Source organism: Leishmania martiniquensis, chromosome 35 (genome assembly GCF_017916325.1).
Source record: "Leishmania martiniquensis isolate LSCM1 chromosome 35, whole genome shotgun sequence".
Taxonomy (NCBI): domain Eukaryota; phylum Euglenozoa; class Kinetoplastea; order Trypanosomatida; family Trypanosomatidae; genus Leishmania; species Leishmania martiniquensis.
The window spans coordinates 130,001-145,000 of record NC_090170.1 but is presented as its reverse complement, the minus strand read 5'-3'; the positions used below and the strand labels follow the sequence as shown (position 1 = coordinate 145,000).

Sequence of the window (15,000 nt, the reverse complement as noted above, 5' to 3'; positions counted from 1 at the left end):
AGAGCCACGCGCAGATGCCCGAGAAGTTGCAGAGCATCGGCATCGTGTACGCGCGACTTGCGCACGCCCAGAGAAGGGAGGAAAGGGCACAGACCACACCGGCGGCGGCGGTACCGACCTGCTGCTGACACTCCTCTATTCGGTGATATGAGAAAGGGTGAAGAGGAGCTTCGTGCGCCAGGAAGACCACGTGTGGCGCGTGCATACCAGCGCGACCTCTCCCACATCGCACCCGCTGCTCTGTATTCCGTTCGCGTGGGCCTACTGGTCTGCCTTTACGCGGCGGTGAGCGTTTCTCTTGGGCCAAAAGCCTGAGTGGATGTCCACGAGCGCGTGTACTGGACGTGTGGCTTGGAGCGGTGCGCGAGAAGGGGCGAGCAAGGGCAGCGCAGAGCCTGGCAACGCGAGTTGATGTGCACCGGGGTTGAAAGTGGACGCTTTAGAGCCAAAGCGCGAGCGTTACTGCATCATCAGCGGCAGCAACACCCACGCGCGCACACGCATGATTAGACGGAAACCGGCGCCGCGCATGCAGCAGAGGGAGAATGGGGAGAAGAAAAAAAAACAAATCGAGAAGACAGCGGCAGTAGCTCAAAGACAAAGGTGAAGAGGAGAGCCGGTAAACACACACACGCACACACAGAGAGGGGAGGAAGAGGGGTAGGGAGGGGGACATACATAGAAGAAGGGCGCAAAAAGAGAGAGGAAGAGAAAGCGAAGGCAACAGAACCGACAACGGCAACCCTAAACGCCGCAGCAAAGGAGGCGCATGGGTAAGTGCGTGGCGTCCAGACACACGCGCAAAGACTGCGCGCGAATGTGTCTGCGCGGGCAGCAAAGCGTAGGAGAGTGGGAGAGAGAGAAGGGTACCAAGACGCAACGTACAAAAGAAGCGGGACGAAATAAAGCAGTGAGGGGGTGGAGAGGGAGGCGGGAGGGGACAGGAGAGAGCAACACAGAAACCCCAACAAGTGAGCGCTGTGCCAAAGTGCGCGACCGCAAACGCCCCTGCACACAGAATCGGATTTACGGAGATGCTTCCGCCCTGCGCCTTGGTCTTCCATCCCTCGTGCTCTACTGACCCCTGGATGCCCTCTGTGGATGTGATGCGCCACGCCAGCGGTGGAGAACAGCTCCGTTGCCGAACGCACAAATTTTTGGCGCCCTGGGGCCTCTTGCCGGATGACGTTTCTATAGGAGGTGCTCACTGCCTTGCCCTTCCATCAACGTCAATACCGCTGGCGTTCCGTTTCTGCATAGCTTGCACGAATTCCTCGCGGCAGGCGGGGCGCTTCCATGCTTCTTTGGTGGCAGTCACGCTCTGCCTTCCCTTGAGCCTGCAAGCGTTTCGCAGGTGTGAGTGTGTACCAAGTGGAAGGGGTCTCTGCCTTGTAGCGCGCGTGCGCACGAAAAGTCCACGGCTTGTCCTCCTGGGGGGGGGGGCGCAGGAAGCAGTAGCCGGCACTCGATGGGCGGAGCCCATGCAGCGCGGCATACTCTCCGTAGCATTACTGCGTGCCACATCACGACGTGAAACGAGGTGTAGCCCAAGCATCAAGTGGTCCGAGAGACTCGCTAGGCGCACCGGGCACAAGGCCAGGCTCGCCGCTTCCCTAGCGAGAATCGGTCAGAGCGGAGGCTGTGGCGGAGACGAGGCATCACAAGTATAAAAGGGGCAGTAGGCAACACTCCTGCGTAGCGTGCTGTCGCTGTCAGCTGCCTGCCGCTGCAAGGGTACGACACACAGTCAAGTGCTTGTGTGGAGCTGTGCTTGGATGCTATCCTATCTTTGTCTCCTAAGCTCGGCACCCGCGCCCTTGTGGTGTTCAGAGACTGCCATCACGTGACTTTTGTCGAGCCGCACACTGCGGGTTTTGGGGATGTCCCGACTCACGTCTGCGGCTGTGGATGAGGTCTGCGATTCAGGGCAGTCGTCACGGTCGATTTGGGCACGCCTGTGCGCTTTGCTGTGATGCCTTGCCCTGGAAGGGCCAAAGAAAAAAGTGAACCGAGTCGCCTCCTCGAGACCTCCGCTGTCAGCGTATTTTGGACTGCACGCAATGTCTGCGGCGACGCGGGGGAGGCCTGAACGTGGCGGAGGGCCTTCCCGCTCTTTCGCCTGGCACTGTCCGCGCAAAGCGGCGGGACGGCAGCACGACTTTGGTCTCATCACCGCCATCTAGACAGAGAAGTCCTTTGACGAACCCCCCGCCTGCGCGAGCACAGAACCCGCAGAGGAAGGGGCCCAGCGATGCCTGCCTTGGCAGCCCCCGCCGCGCATCAGCCAACCTCCCGCACTGGTAGGAAGTCTGCAGCGAGGTGTGGCAGTGATCCTTTCCCGTATGTGTAAAAGCAACGGCGAATGCCAGCCGGTTGCGCTACTCCACGCCCAAGAGGGCGTGCTCAGAACCCCGAGGTGCGCACCAGTGCCCGGTGCTCTGCTCTGCAGGACGCGAATGGCAGTGTGGCCCATATGGCATCCCTGTCCCCGGAGGATCTGAGGGGTGAGAGGTCCTCAGGAGAGAGGGTGCGGCGCAGCCCCAGGCGGCTGCTTGAGTCCCACAGTCAGCGAGGCCACCACCAAGACGGTGGGAACAGAGCCCTAGAGAAATCCCTGCGGAGCCCGGCGTGTGAGCTTTGGCATCCTCGGTTGTTGTTGCTTTTCGTGATGTCGAGCCCCGCGGTATCCGCGAGGGCGGAAGAAACAGCGTAAGACTTCCTCATGGTCGCGCTGTCGCCGCGACGACAGTTTCTCGCATGGCTTGAACCGATTGCTGCTCAGCGTCCAAGGGGCGGTGGGACGTGCGATCATCGCGCACGCGCAGCGTTAGGAGGGTCGCAAGGAGCCCCTCTTCTCCTGTAGCAAGAGCGTGGATATCCGGCAGCGCTTCGATGCCTTGCCCCGCGAGAGCCTTGGCACTCCCACAGAGTGCTCTTTCGATGTCCGTGGCGCGGCTCCCATCGCAGATGAAGCAGCCAAGCGCCATAGTGGCATCCAGAAACACCTTGGCGGCCCTCCCTGTGCTGGGCCACGTAGGTGCGTCGTAATCCTCTGCGCACGTGAGGTATTTGTCATATGGCCAGCCGCACAGAATGGTCCGAGGCCCCGGGCGGGTCGGCCTTGCGTATGCGTGTATGTGTGTGCGCGTGTGTGCCACGCGTTGGGTAGCGCAAGCCGGAGTCCACATGGATCACCCGAGGACTGGGTTTGAAGTTGCCTGCAATTTAATCGAAAGCTTCCCGTAACATCAGGTCGCCCCCACGGATACGGCCGGCTCACACATCCATTCGTCTAACAGCGTCACCGCTGCAACTCGAGAAGGTCGCTACCTTGGCCTCGCCCCCCCCGAGAACGATGGCGGGGCCCTACGAGCCTATCTGTATGTCCTGTTGGGTAAGGACAAAAGTTCCAACCCAATGCGCCTTGTCCCCTGCTGTACTGAAGTGCTTGAAAACGGCCGCGAGGCCCAAGCGTGCACAGACCTGTGTGTGAATCGAACGGCTTCTCTTGCGGAAGAACGGCTTGTGCCCGGAGGACTCGGCGAGGAGCCAAGAGTCAACACAAACTGCTTGGCGCTGTCCCAGTCCCTTGCAGTGTGCCATTGCGCACAGAGCAGTCAAGGCGCATGCTTACACTCAGCGTGACTGCAACGCAGCAAAGGCAAAGGAAAGGAAAAGCAGCGGTGGGTTGTTTGTGCTCGCTGAATCACCGACACGATTCGTAGTGAGCTGGCCCGATCGTGATCATGGTAGCATGCCTGTGCTGCACAGCGCCAGCCCGGACCTCTCCGCCGACACCAAAGGTACCGCCGCCGGGCCCGCAGGCAGTCTGCGAGCTCTGTGCCTCCCCCCACCCCGAAAGAAGCGGATATGAATCCCCAACGGATGACGCCACGCACTAAGGCGGTCGGTATCAGCAGGACAGAGAGAAAGAGCGAAGACATGAAAAAAAAAGGATGAGAGAGGGAGACAAAGCTACGCCAAGCGCAGAGCTCTGAGCGCACTATCGACGACTAAAAAGAGGGTAATGGGCAAAGGGTAACGCATTTTTATCGCTTGTCCAGTCTTTTGCTGTGTCTCTGTGTCTCCGTCTGTGCGTCAGAGACACACGCAAACACGTACACGCCCACACGAGCGAGGAGACGTGTCAACAGGAGAAAGAGGGAGAAAAAGGCACTGTAAAGAAAATGCGTCGAAGAAAAGAAAAAACCCACATTGACACTCACAAACAACGAAAACAGCGAACTCACCGCGAAACGGGTGAGATCGATGGGGTCACTCGGCCCCACTCTCCTCCTCTCCTCCCCCCTCCGGCGCTCTTCGTTCCCCGTCAACCCCTCGCGTCGTCTTGCCCGCCAGGAAAAGGAGAGCGAAGCAAAAAAGTCAGTGGGGCCTCAGCTGCCACCATTTTCCACCTATCGAGTGCCCTGTCAGCACGTCTTTGTTAACGCACTCACATTTCGGTCTGCGTGTCGAACAAATGAGAACGTGTGCGTGAGGGGGAGGGGGGGGGGGGAAGGGACACCAGGGCAACTCGCTGCTGCGCTCATGAGCCGCCACGCGCACCCCTACGCTTTCACACACACCCACACGCGACAGCGTCAGCAGTCATTCATCTCCAACGGCAGCGGCTCATGGACGGCGTTTGTATGCGTCTAAGTGTACGTTTGGGAAGAGAACAACCAACACATTCAAGGGTAAAGGCGCCGAATGCACTATTAACATTGTCTATACATCCTGAGCGTCCTCCGCCCGCTTCCCCTCACCGAATCCATCCCACTCATTGGTGCTGTTCATCGGCACGTTGTGATGACGGCGGCTACAAGGATGCCAAGTCAAAGCTCCTCCTCCTTCTTTCCCGACGCGCGCGAGAGACCAGAAATCAGCCAGGGGTGCCAACACAAAGCCGGCGACAAGCGCACCGAGGAGAGAGGACGGGGGGCAGCTCTCTCGCTCCCCCACCCCCGAGCAGTAAGAAACCCAAAGAGCAGAAAAGACGCCTGAAGCACACAAGCACGCACATATGCACATAAAAGAGGGCGAAGAAGGGAAAAAACCTTGGGCACACCCGCGCTGGAGCCGCTGTGCCTCTAAGTGAGCGCATCTGTGTAGGGGGGTGAGGTGGGGGAAGGGCAGAAGGAGGAGGATCGAGAAGGATGAAGGGAGAGAGAGAGAGGCGGGGAAGACCAAGTGGAGGATGCCATCACGCACAAGACGCGACGAAGGCGAGCACAGAAGAACAAAGCAAGGAGGGCACGACTTAGCAGAAGGGGCAAAATGGCGAGGGAGCGGCACGAACGAGGCTAAGACAAAAGAGACGGAGAGAGTAGTAGAGAGAGGAGACACGCGCCGACGGCCGCGCCCTTTGGCTACCCGATGGTGTAAAGCTCTTCATGCTGCGTATGAGCGGATCCGACTTGTGGAGCGATGACGACTTCCTTGGGTGCTGGCCTGTGTCCACGTGTTGAAGTGGGCGCATCTAGCGGGTGCGTTTGCCCTCCGCATTACCTGTGCGCTCAGCCGACACATTTCCTGCCGACATCGTCTTCTCTCCCTCTCCCCACACTCGGCTCCTTCGAGCTCCGTCTGAGCGAGCTTGCCCGGCCGTGCTGGGTTGGCGAGGGAGGAAGGGGCAGCATCCACACGAATGGCGGTACACGTGCAGAAACGAAGTGAGGAGGCCACTGGAGAAGATAACCGCCACATCTTCGGGCGGTGCATGCACCGAAGCCCGCTGAGAGAAGGCGACTGTGTGACACCCATGAGGGGCACACTCACGCACATGGAGACAAACAAGGACACCAAGCGGGAGAAGCTGCACAGCAGCATGGCAGCATGAGGTGCTCTGCCGCATTTACTGGTACAGGCAACACTTGTGGGATAGCACGGAGAGAAAAATTAGTGGCAGACCTGGGTCAGGCAAAAGTGTGTGTGTGTGGAGGGGGTTAGTGTTGCAGCGCTGCGGCGCCCTCTGCATACTTCTCAGCCGGCAGAGTGCGTTGAAACGCCTCAGAGACGTGAGCATCAGCTACTTTGCCTCCCCCTCACCTTCTCAGCCACATCTTTGCGTTTTATTGGGCGATGGTGTCACGCCGTTTCTGCAGCCACTCCTTCATGAACAACACCGGGTCTTCCGGCCGGGCGTCAAGAAGGGCCTCGCTCAGCGCATTGAACAAAGAAGGAATGTTGTTCTCTCGAAAGTACAACTCATCTTCTCTATGGGACGGTGACACACTACTCGAGCGCGATGCGTCCGCGCGGTGCAAGCTTGAGGTACTTGCAGCAGTGGCCGCACCTGCCCCAGCTGACGGGCGCTGGCCCGAGTCAGTGATAGAGAGCGAAGGGAGCGGCGCGACTGCACTGCGTGTACCCACGGGCGATGATATGCTATATGGCCTACCCAGACTTGTCCACCTGCTACTCGGCTTGATGGAGGATCCTCCCTCGCTCTCCGATATTTCTGCGGAGGTGTTGCTGCTTTGGCGTGGGTACACTGGGGGCAATGCAACGGTGCTGTTTGGAGACGATGCCGTAGTGCTGACGACTGCACCGATGTCGTCCGGGGTGGAAGAGGCGCCTGGTGGGGTAGCGCGAGTGAGGGCCGGGAGGGTCCCGGCCGACGTCTTTCCCTGCGATGCGCGGCGCGTCTCAGGTGCGTGAACGCAGGGTGGACTACTGAGCTGCGTTGTTGATGATTTTTGCGGTTCGTTCTTCACTGCGTCAGCAGCAGTTGGCAGCGCGGAGGCGTTGGCGCTGTACCCGCGTGGTGTAGCGGTCGCCCCGTCGAGGCAGCCTCCACCGCTGCCCATCCGCTGCAGCGCCGCGCGGGGCGGGTTATGCGTAGAGCCCGACGACCGACCTACACCTCCAACTGGTACTGCCGACGGCGATGAAGCCGCCGCCGTCGCCACCCCACTAACAGCTCCTGCATTGTTCACTCCAACTTCAGCGGCGGCCGGTGCCGCCGTGCACTCAAGGTTGCTGCGCACGGACGGGCCAAACGGCATCTGGGCGAGTAGGCAACGAAGAAGACAGTGCTGACTACAAAAGTCAGCAGAGGCAACGGTACGCGCAGGAGGGTGGTGCAAGACGGGGATTGAGGCAGCGAAAAAAGGTGTTCAAACGAGGCGAGAAGAGCGACTGCGTTTACCGCGGTGTGTGTGTGTGTGAGGGGGGGATGGTGGTAGATGAGCGAGCAAAGCGACGAAGTCAAGCGGAAGTACTTCTACACGCAACCACTTCGGCACGTCAAACAAGAAGACGAGACAGAGAGAGAAACGGACCCGTTCGCTGCAAATGAAGACGCGCTCTGGAGGGGACGAAGAGGAGGTGAGGGGGGAGGCGGCAAAGAGCAGAAAAAGCGAATGTGAATGCCACAGTCACGCGGGGACGGGTCGGCGGAGACGGGAGAGCGTCAAAAACCACCGCTACAGCACAGGAAGGGGAAAAAAGAGGGGAAAGAGTCGCGCGAATGCGCCTCCGTTCGCGACCGACCCCCTCTTCGTGCCAGAATGCGCGAACGCGTACAAGCCCCAACGCTCGGCACCTAAAGAAAAAAGATCAGATACGTTTAACTCGAGCAGAATATCGGAACGCGCCGAGGAGACAGATCGGGGGAGAGGAAGGGGAAGGGGAGGGGGGCAGCTCGGCACCGAGCGCCGAGATATGAAATGCGTATGTAGCAGCGGTGGCGACAGTACTCTGCAGCAGAGAAGTGAGGAGTGTATTTACAGCGGCAGAGCCCGCGCGATGTGCGCGCCTGTGCCTTGATTACTATGGCGCGTTTGCCTCTCTCGCTCGCTCGCTCTCTCTCAGCGCGTACGTATGTGTGGGTGATATGTATTTTTTTCTTGTGTGTGTGTGGTTTGGTGAAGTGGAAAGAGAAACGAGCGTGCGCGTCGGAGAGAAGTGTGGAAACGACGAAAGTGAGAGGTAAACGAAGTACGTTTCAGCCGGAGCACAAAAAAAAAGGCGCGGCCAGATTTTCGAGCTTCCTCACCTTAAGCTACTTTGCAGTGAAACGAAGATGATCTCAGACAGTCGTTGAAGTGTGTTTTAGTGCCGTGATAATGCTGTCGATGATGGTGTATTTGGTGCACCGACGAGTGGGTTGGTGAACAGGGGAGCGAGGGCGGAGGAGGAAGGGTTAAAAAAATGCATCGATGCACGCAATATAGCCGCGAGGAAGGAGGAAGACTAGAGATAAAAGGAATCGAGATAGACACGACGATGCGTTTCTTGGGATAGTTCCCGGTGTGCAGAAGGGCAACAACCACTCCGCAGCCGCAAAGCAATCTACCACGCCGCCCTGCCGACGGAAAGTGGAAAGCGGGGCTTCAGAGAGATGCATTACCGCCTCTGCGATAGAGAATTCGCACCGACTGCGGGCGGGCGCAGTGGGCGCAATTCCCTTGGCATACAAGTGACACTAGCTTTACTGCTCCTGTTCGTACCCGCCAGCGGCTAACGCCGAAAATTCGAGCCAAAACGAAAAAGGGGGAGGGAGACAGCGAGAGCAACCAAGGCACGCGCGCGCGCAGACAGCTAGATAGATATATATTTGTGTATGTATACATGTACGGCGGGTGAGCCATGGCAGTCATGGAAAAAGGTAATGGGTGAGCCGCTCACCCACACAAGCCCTATCCGCGGACGCAAATACGCCGGGCGCGCAGCCACGCGCCACCCCACACAACACGGCAGCCTCATCTATCTTTCAAATGGCTCCCTCCGCTTTCGCTGAATGGCACTCCCACGACAGAGGTGAAAGACTTGAGTGCGCGGTGCCCCAGAGCCCAGTACACCCCTCCCCGTGGAAGGGCCAGGCAGTCGGCCCCGCCGATCATGAACCCCGTCGGGCGGTGGTGGAAGAAGAGTCCAGTGCGTACGCCGTGGCCACGTCGGAGCGCCCCGTCGCTGCTGATGCCAGCAGTCATGTCCTCAATGGCGTGCCGCCTAAGCGGCCCGTGGGCGTCGGGCGTGCTTGTGCCATCCTCACGAGGGACGGAGCGCTGGCGGGGCTTGGCCGCGTCTCGCCTCGCCCTTACTGCCTACTCGTGTGGGGTGCCTAAGCCGCACCGAGAGATGCGCCACTCGTGTCGGCCGGCATCATGGGCGCGGCTGTGAGGTGACCTGCAAGCTTGGTGTGTGTGTGTGTGTGGTGTGTGTCTGTGCAGCGTTTAAGTCAGATGCGGCGCTCCGGCCACTGAGCCGGCGGCGTTGCGGTAGGGCTTCTCTACGGCTGCTCCGCAGCCACGCGATGGGCCCGCCGCGGGCTGTGGCGCGGAATGTCGCTCAAGCTCTACGGTAGAATGGACGCCTCGAATGGAAACATTTATACCCTGAATGATCTCACGTAATCATGTTTCTCTGCCTCTCCTGTGCGTAGTGTGTGGGGGGAGGGGTAAGAGTGATGACTGTTTCGCCCGCTTCGCCTTTATCTGTCGCTCCTTTCCGGCCGTTGCCGGAGCCGCAGCGAAGCGTTCAGACAAGTGAACAGTCACATACTGTGAAGAGTGCTCCGGGCACATCGACAGAGTATGAACGCAAGAGGATTGGACAAGGCCGGAGTCGTTTCGCCGTTTACAAGGCAAGTAATGCCATTTCAACACACGTCTGCGTGCACACATCACATTCCTCCCCCAGAGCGCCACCCGGCCACTCAAGCAGAACGAATCACAAAGTGAAAATGGGGCCAAATGCGGAAAGAGCTGAGCGACATATGCAGACACCCCCGCCGTGTGTGTGTGTGTTAGGGGGGTGGGCAGAGGAAGAGAAGAACATTACGATACGAGTTTAGAAGGACCGCCAACAAACGGGGGCACAAGCACACACAAAAAGAAGGAGAAACCGCCATGACGCGGAGGAAGGAAGAGGGCCCTCCGCACACGCGCCGATATATGTATATACTAAGAGGTGCGTGTGCGCCAGCCTGGATCGCTGACAGAAGCGGCGCGATCACGATGCATGCAATGTGAAGCACTCCGCCGCGGTCACGAAACGGCGCCCGTGCGCGATTGTGGCTGAAGGCGCATGAGACTGGAAAAAAGGAGGGCCCCTCAATGAAAAAAACGCCGGCAAACGCTCGTGAAAAGGCAACTTGCGGGCGCGGCAGGTAAAGGGAAGAGGTCAAGCACGGCAACAGGGGCGTGGCCGTGGGGCCGTGGTCGCCGCAACGGCACCTGCGATTGGTGGCACCTCTCAGAAGTCCTCATCAAACCTTAGCGATTCGCTGTGCTTCGAGATGAAGGTGCTGACAAGGTGTCTATCGGAGTTCTGCAGGCGGCCGAGCTCTGCCTTAGAGAAGGCCTCCTGGATGGTGCGGGCAAAGTCGAGCTGCGAGGCTCCGCCGCCGCCGCTGCAGCCGTTAGCACTGCTCTGTTGACGCTGTACGCTCTCGTGGCACTGCATGAGCACCTCATTGTCCAGGACGACAAAGGTAGGGATTATCTCCACCTTGAAGTAGTCGTAGATGGGCTTGGCCAAGTCCATGTCCGCCTTCAAGGTGCACACGACACTCGACGGCAGATCCTCACGCATGAGCCGGGGCATCTCGCGCACGAAACGCATGCAGGGTGGGCACCACGATGCTCCCAGGTACAGCACCGTACGGGACTTGGCACCGGCACCCCTGGCGGCAAAAGACGGCGCGGTAGTGCGGACGAGGGTGCGAAAAAGATGCTCCATGGTAAAGACGGGGCGGAACAAGGTCAAGGAGTGCACCTGATCGACCCCCGTCGCCTCCTTCACTACCAGCGGCCCGCCCTGAGCAGCGAAACGATCGCAAAAGAGCTCGCCGGATGTGGGCGGAGGCTGGGAGGAGTAAGTCTGCGGCGGATTCGGCGGGTACTCATCGCGTGGGGCACCGGCGGCGCGCCAGACAATCATGGCTGGCAACAGCAACGGCTCATTCTTACCCATGGCAGCGGCACTGCCGTCGCTGCTCCCATGGCCACGCTGCTGTTGGGAGGCATGGGGGTTCAGTATGGTGTCCACCGCCAACATGTGGTGCACCTTGGCGCTGATCACGACGCTAGCATGGTGCAGATCGCTCGAGAGAGAGGAGACACTTGCGCCATCGCCGAGGGCGCCGCCGGCGGAGCCTGACACACGGGGAAGGCCCTCCTTCTCTGGCACGGCGCTCGTCTCCGCTGCGTCACCTGTCGACACAGCCATCGGATGCACCGCCGGCACCAGCTCCTCCTCTTCTTCTTCCTCACCACCGTGGATGGTGGCCTGTGTGGCTCCGCCCTCTAGAGTCGCAGCGCTGCCCCCACGCCGCATATCAACGCAAGCGCCGGCGCTGCTCGTACAGCCACCGGCACTCGGGTGCTTCTCGGGAGTCGCCTCGTAGTCCTGCGGCGGCAGCTTCGCCAGGTTAAGCGTAAAGACGCGCATCTGCGACAGCTCCGCCGTCGCGCTGTTAAGAAGCGACCGCAGGGATGTTTCGTCAAAGTGCAGCAGCAGCATCACTGTCTCGCCAGGCTTGAGCCGCAGGCTGGGGTGCACCTTCTCCATGGCGAGTGTTGTGTTTGTGCTACTCACGAGCGACTGAAGTTGGCCAAGACTGCGCAGTGTGGTGATGGCGCCGTTTGTTGTGACCGGAAGTGGCACGGCAGCTGTACCAAGAGCGACAGTGGAGGCAGCCACCACGGCAGACCCCGTCGACGTGCGCGTAATGCTCCACGCGTCACCGCTGCACTGCCGCGTCACTGGAGAAGAGACACGACTGTCGCTCGCCTCCCTTCCATCTCTGCTACCGCCAACCTCATCACCGCTGGAACGGCTCCTGGACGAGTACGACAGGGAGACCTCCTCGGGAGAGACGCCGTTCACTATCTCCGTCGCAGAGGGGTCTGCGTGCTTGGAAAGGGGATGTCTACGCTGCGCGTCCACGGACACAGGATCGACTACTGCAATGTGCGGCGCACTGCTGTAACTGCTGTCGCCGTCGTCTTCGCAGTCCAAAGACGCTGAAGGGCTATCGACCTTTAGCCGCTTCACTGCTGGCTCTTGCTCCACGGAAGTAGTCGTGAACGCGAGCATGGTTTGGATTCCCTGACTACCCGCGAGTAGCAGAAGAAAAAAAAACAGCAGCGCCTCCTGTATGGCTGAAGAGAGAAAGAGGGGAGGGCGCCGGCCGATTAGAAAGGGAAACGAAAGCACCGAAACGGCAGGCTGAGGTCCAGATGGCGCAGTGTGGAGAGGTGAGTCGCCACCGCTCGGTGCGCCGTATGTATGTATCTATGCGCGGAAGAGAAGTAACTGTATAGAACGCCGGCGAACATCCACAAGGGTGCCGGTGCGCAAGACAAACGAGCAACAGCAACAACGGAAATGAATACAAAATCGACCGAGGAAACACCATAAAGAACGAGTCTGAAAAGGGGCGATGCAGTCGAGGGGAAGCGCGCGCTTGTGCGTGAGCTAGTCTGCACGAAGGGAGGGGCTGAAAAGGCGGGAGGAGAACGCAGGGTGTGTGGCGCTGTCGTGGTGTAGGCGAGTCGTCTGCAAGTGTCTCTTCGCGTTTCCGATGAGAATAAAGAACAGATCGGCAGGTTTGTGTGGGCTTCTAGCGGAGTAGATGTATGTGTGATGGAAAAAAAAAGAAGAAACGCTACCGTGTTGCGCGCCCTTCTCGCTCGCTCTCTGCACGTGTGTGTGTGTGTGTGTGTGGAGGGAGGCAGGAGAGGCAGAAGTTGCTCGCTTGCGGGCTCAGTGCGCCGTCTATGGGTTTCAGTGTGCGGGTGTGCGTTTGGGGGGGGGAAGGGAAGAGGAGCAGCACAAAAGTGGCGAGACCTCTCCTCTTCGCGGAGGACTTGTGTGTGCCAAGCGAAGGGCGAGAAAGAGAGATGTACGAACCCGAAAAAGGTCTTATAGATGAAAGGGAGAAAGGTGCAGGTAGCACTGCATCACAGCTGAGCGCACGTGTGCCCGGACGCCTCAGTACCACTCAGCAAATATATATATATATGCCTGCAAAATGGTCCTGCGACTTGACGATCTCCCCCTGCACCGACTATGAAGAAAAAAAGCAGAGGGAGCAGAGACAGACCGCGACAGAGATACTTGGCGCAAGTGATGATGCGGAGGTGCGACGGCGTCCGAGAAGAGCGAGACAGCCCACGAAACGTTTAGACTTCTTTGTGCTGAAAGAACGTAGCCCGGCCTGCACTTCCTCTTTGTTGTTGTCGTTGCTGCTTCTGTGCAACACCTCGTCGTTAAGAAGTAGGCAACGAAAGGATAAGCGATGTGCTTGTGAGGGCGTTGCATCAGTGTGCGCGCATGAAAGAGATGAGCCCGGAATTAGTGTCGTGAATACCCATGATGTCCGTGTTAGCATACACACAAAAAAAAAACCGTTGCCGCGGAAGGGAAAACAAAGCGCGGATGAAGAGAGGAGGGCGGAGATAAAGGGAAGGGACAACAGAGCGGAAAGAGTGAATGCGTGCGTGCGTGCATATGTCAGTATGAGTGAAGTAGAGAGAGGTAGTGAGCGCAACTACATGAAGCAGCTACCCGGTCGCCCACCCCGCAACAGGCTGTCTTCTCCAGCACCCACTGCGCCTGCCTCTTTCTATCTGGCCGTCGCTTCCTTTGTGAAGCACATCGGCGTACACGCACACAAGCGCACATACACACAGCAAACAACCGTGTGGCGTGCACAAGCCGAAAAAGAGCCGCGCCCCGAGCCACAGCAGACGCGCCAAGTCTATCATCACACAAAGTAACCCAGCCCACTTTCAGGGAGGCGCGCACAGGAGAGCATCCGGCGCTTTGGTTGCCATCGCAGTCTGCACAATCGCGTGCGACTGTGCGATCCGCGTCTCCCCGCTCTTGGATGAGAAAGCGGATTCGGTTTGAATTCTGCGTGCTCTGGTGGTTGCTTCCCATTGCTTTTCTTTCGTGCTTTAATGACTCTGCGCACACACAGACACACAGTTCTTCGCGCCACCTCAAGTCACTCCTCCCTCGAAGGCGCAACCCTACAGAAAAGGGGCGAAAAGCGTACCCCTATGGGTGTGCTCCTAAACGGCGCAGGCGGTGCTGCAGCAGCAGCAGTTTGATGGTGTTGCAGTGTGTAGCTGATTCCCTCTTGTGTGTGAACGTGTGTGTGTGATGCTGTGCTTCATGCTCGCAGTCCTATTCCATCGGCGAAGGTGCTTTCTCTGTGGTTTACAACTAAAGAAGAACACACAGAAGTGAAAACGAAGCCGAGAACCGTTTCAAATAAAAAGGGTCCTTTTTTTCTTTGCCTTTGCCTTCGTTGTCGTTGCCGCTGCTGCGGAGGTGGGAAGTGCCGTCATTGGCGTCGCTGTTTCCCTCTTTTCTTTGCTTTCTTCCGAGTTTTCCCCTCTTTTCGTTCTTCTTCTTTTCACCGCTTTGGGTCGTGTGTAAAAGCCAAGAGTCGTTCTGTGTTTGTGTGTGTGTGGGGGGTGAGTGGGTGAGTTGCCGCGGCCTGCGTACGAGTGTGCGGCTGTCGACAGAAAATTTTCGCGACATGCTGAATGATTTGTCCTCGCTTGCCTCCACGAAGCTTTGCGCCCCTCTCTGTCCAAAGAAGTCAGCTGAGAAGCCATTGGACGGCGTCATCGTCACACCTTCTCCTCACCCCTCCTCCACACTTCCATCATCCTCACTCATCTCATCCCACGGCACCGTCTGCGACATGCGCGTTGAAGCGAAAAGGCTCGCACACACGCACACGGAGAGGTAGACAGACGTAACCGCTTCGACGCCAAGGGAGTCGCGAGAAACGACAAAGTTGAAGCGCCAAAGACTACACAGCAATGCGCCTCCCACGAGACTCACATGCGCGCCGCATAACAGTCACAGAAGAGGCTGAGCCGGAGAGTGAGACGGGCAGCAAAAACTGCGAGGACGGTAGAAAGAGCAGCGTGTGTAGAGGCGGTCCGTACAAACACTCACACACACGCACACACACATATATATATAGGGCTCGGAGGCGAAGAGAGGGTGGGAAGGATAAAGGCTGACGGC

The 15,000-nt window shown here is 58.7% G+C and overlaps 2 protein-coding genes across 2 annotated transcripts; both read right to left on the bottom strand.

Moving 5' to 3' along the window:
* Nucleotides 1-6,071: 6,071 nt before the first annotated feature.
* Nucleotides 6,072-7,007, bottom strand: LSCM1_00796 (uncharacterized protein; the record flags this gene model as incomplete). Its single annotated transcript, XM_067318434.1, has 1 exon — nucleotides 6,072-7,007. One exon carries the CDS (start codon nucleotides 7,005-7,007, stop codon nucleotides 6,072-6,074), a length of 936 nt encoding a protein of 311 aa, XP_067174539.1.
* Nucleotides 7,008-10,200: 3,193 nt separating this feature from the next.
* Nucleotides 10,201-12,045, bottom strand: LSCM1_00795 (uncharacterized protein; the record flags this gene model as incomplete). The annotated part of the gene is made up of 1 exon (XM_067318433.1): nucleotides 10,201-12,045. One exon carries the CDS (start codon nucleotides 12,043-12,045, stop codon nucleotides 10,201-10,203), a length of 1,845 nt encoding a protein of 614 aa, XP_067174538.1.
* Between the last annotated feature and the right edge of the window lie 2,955 nt (nucleotides 12,046-15,000).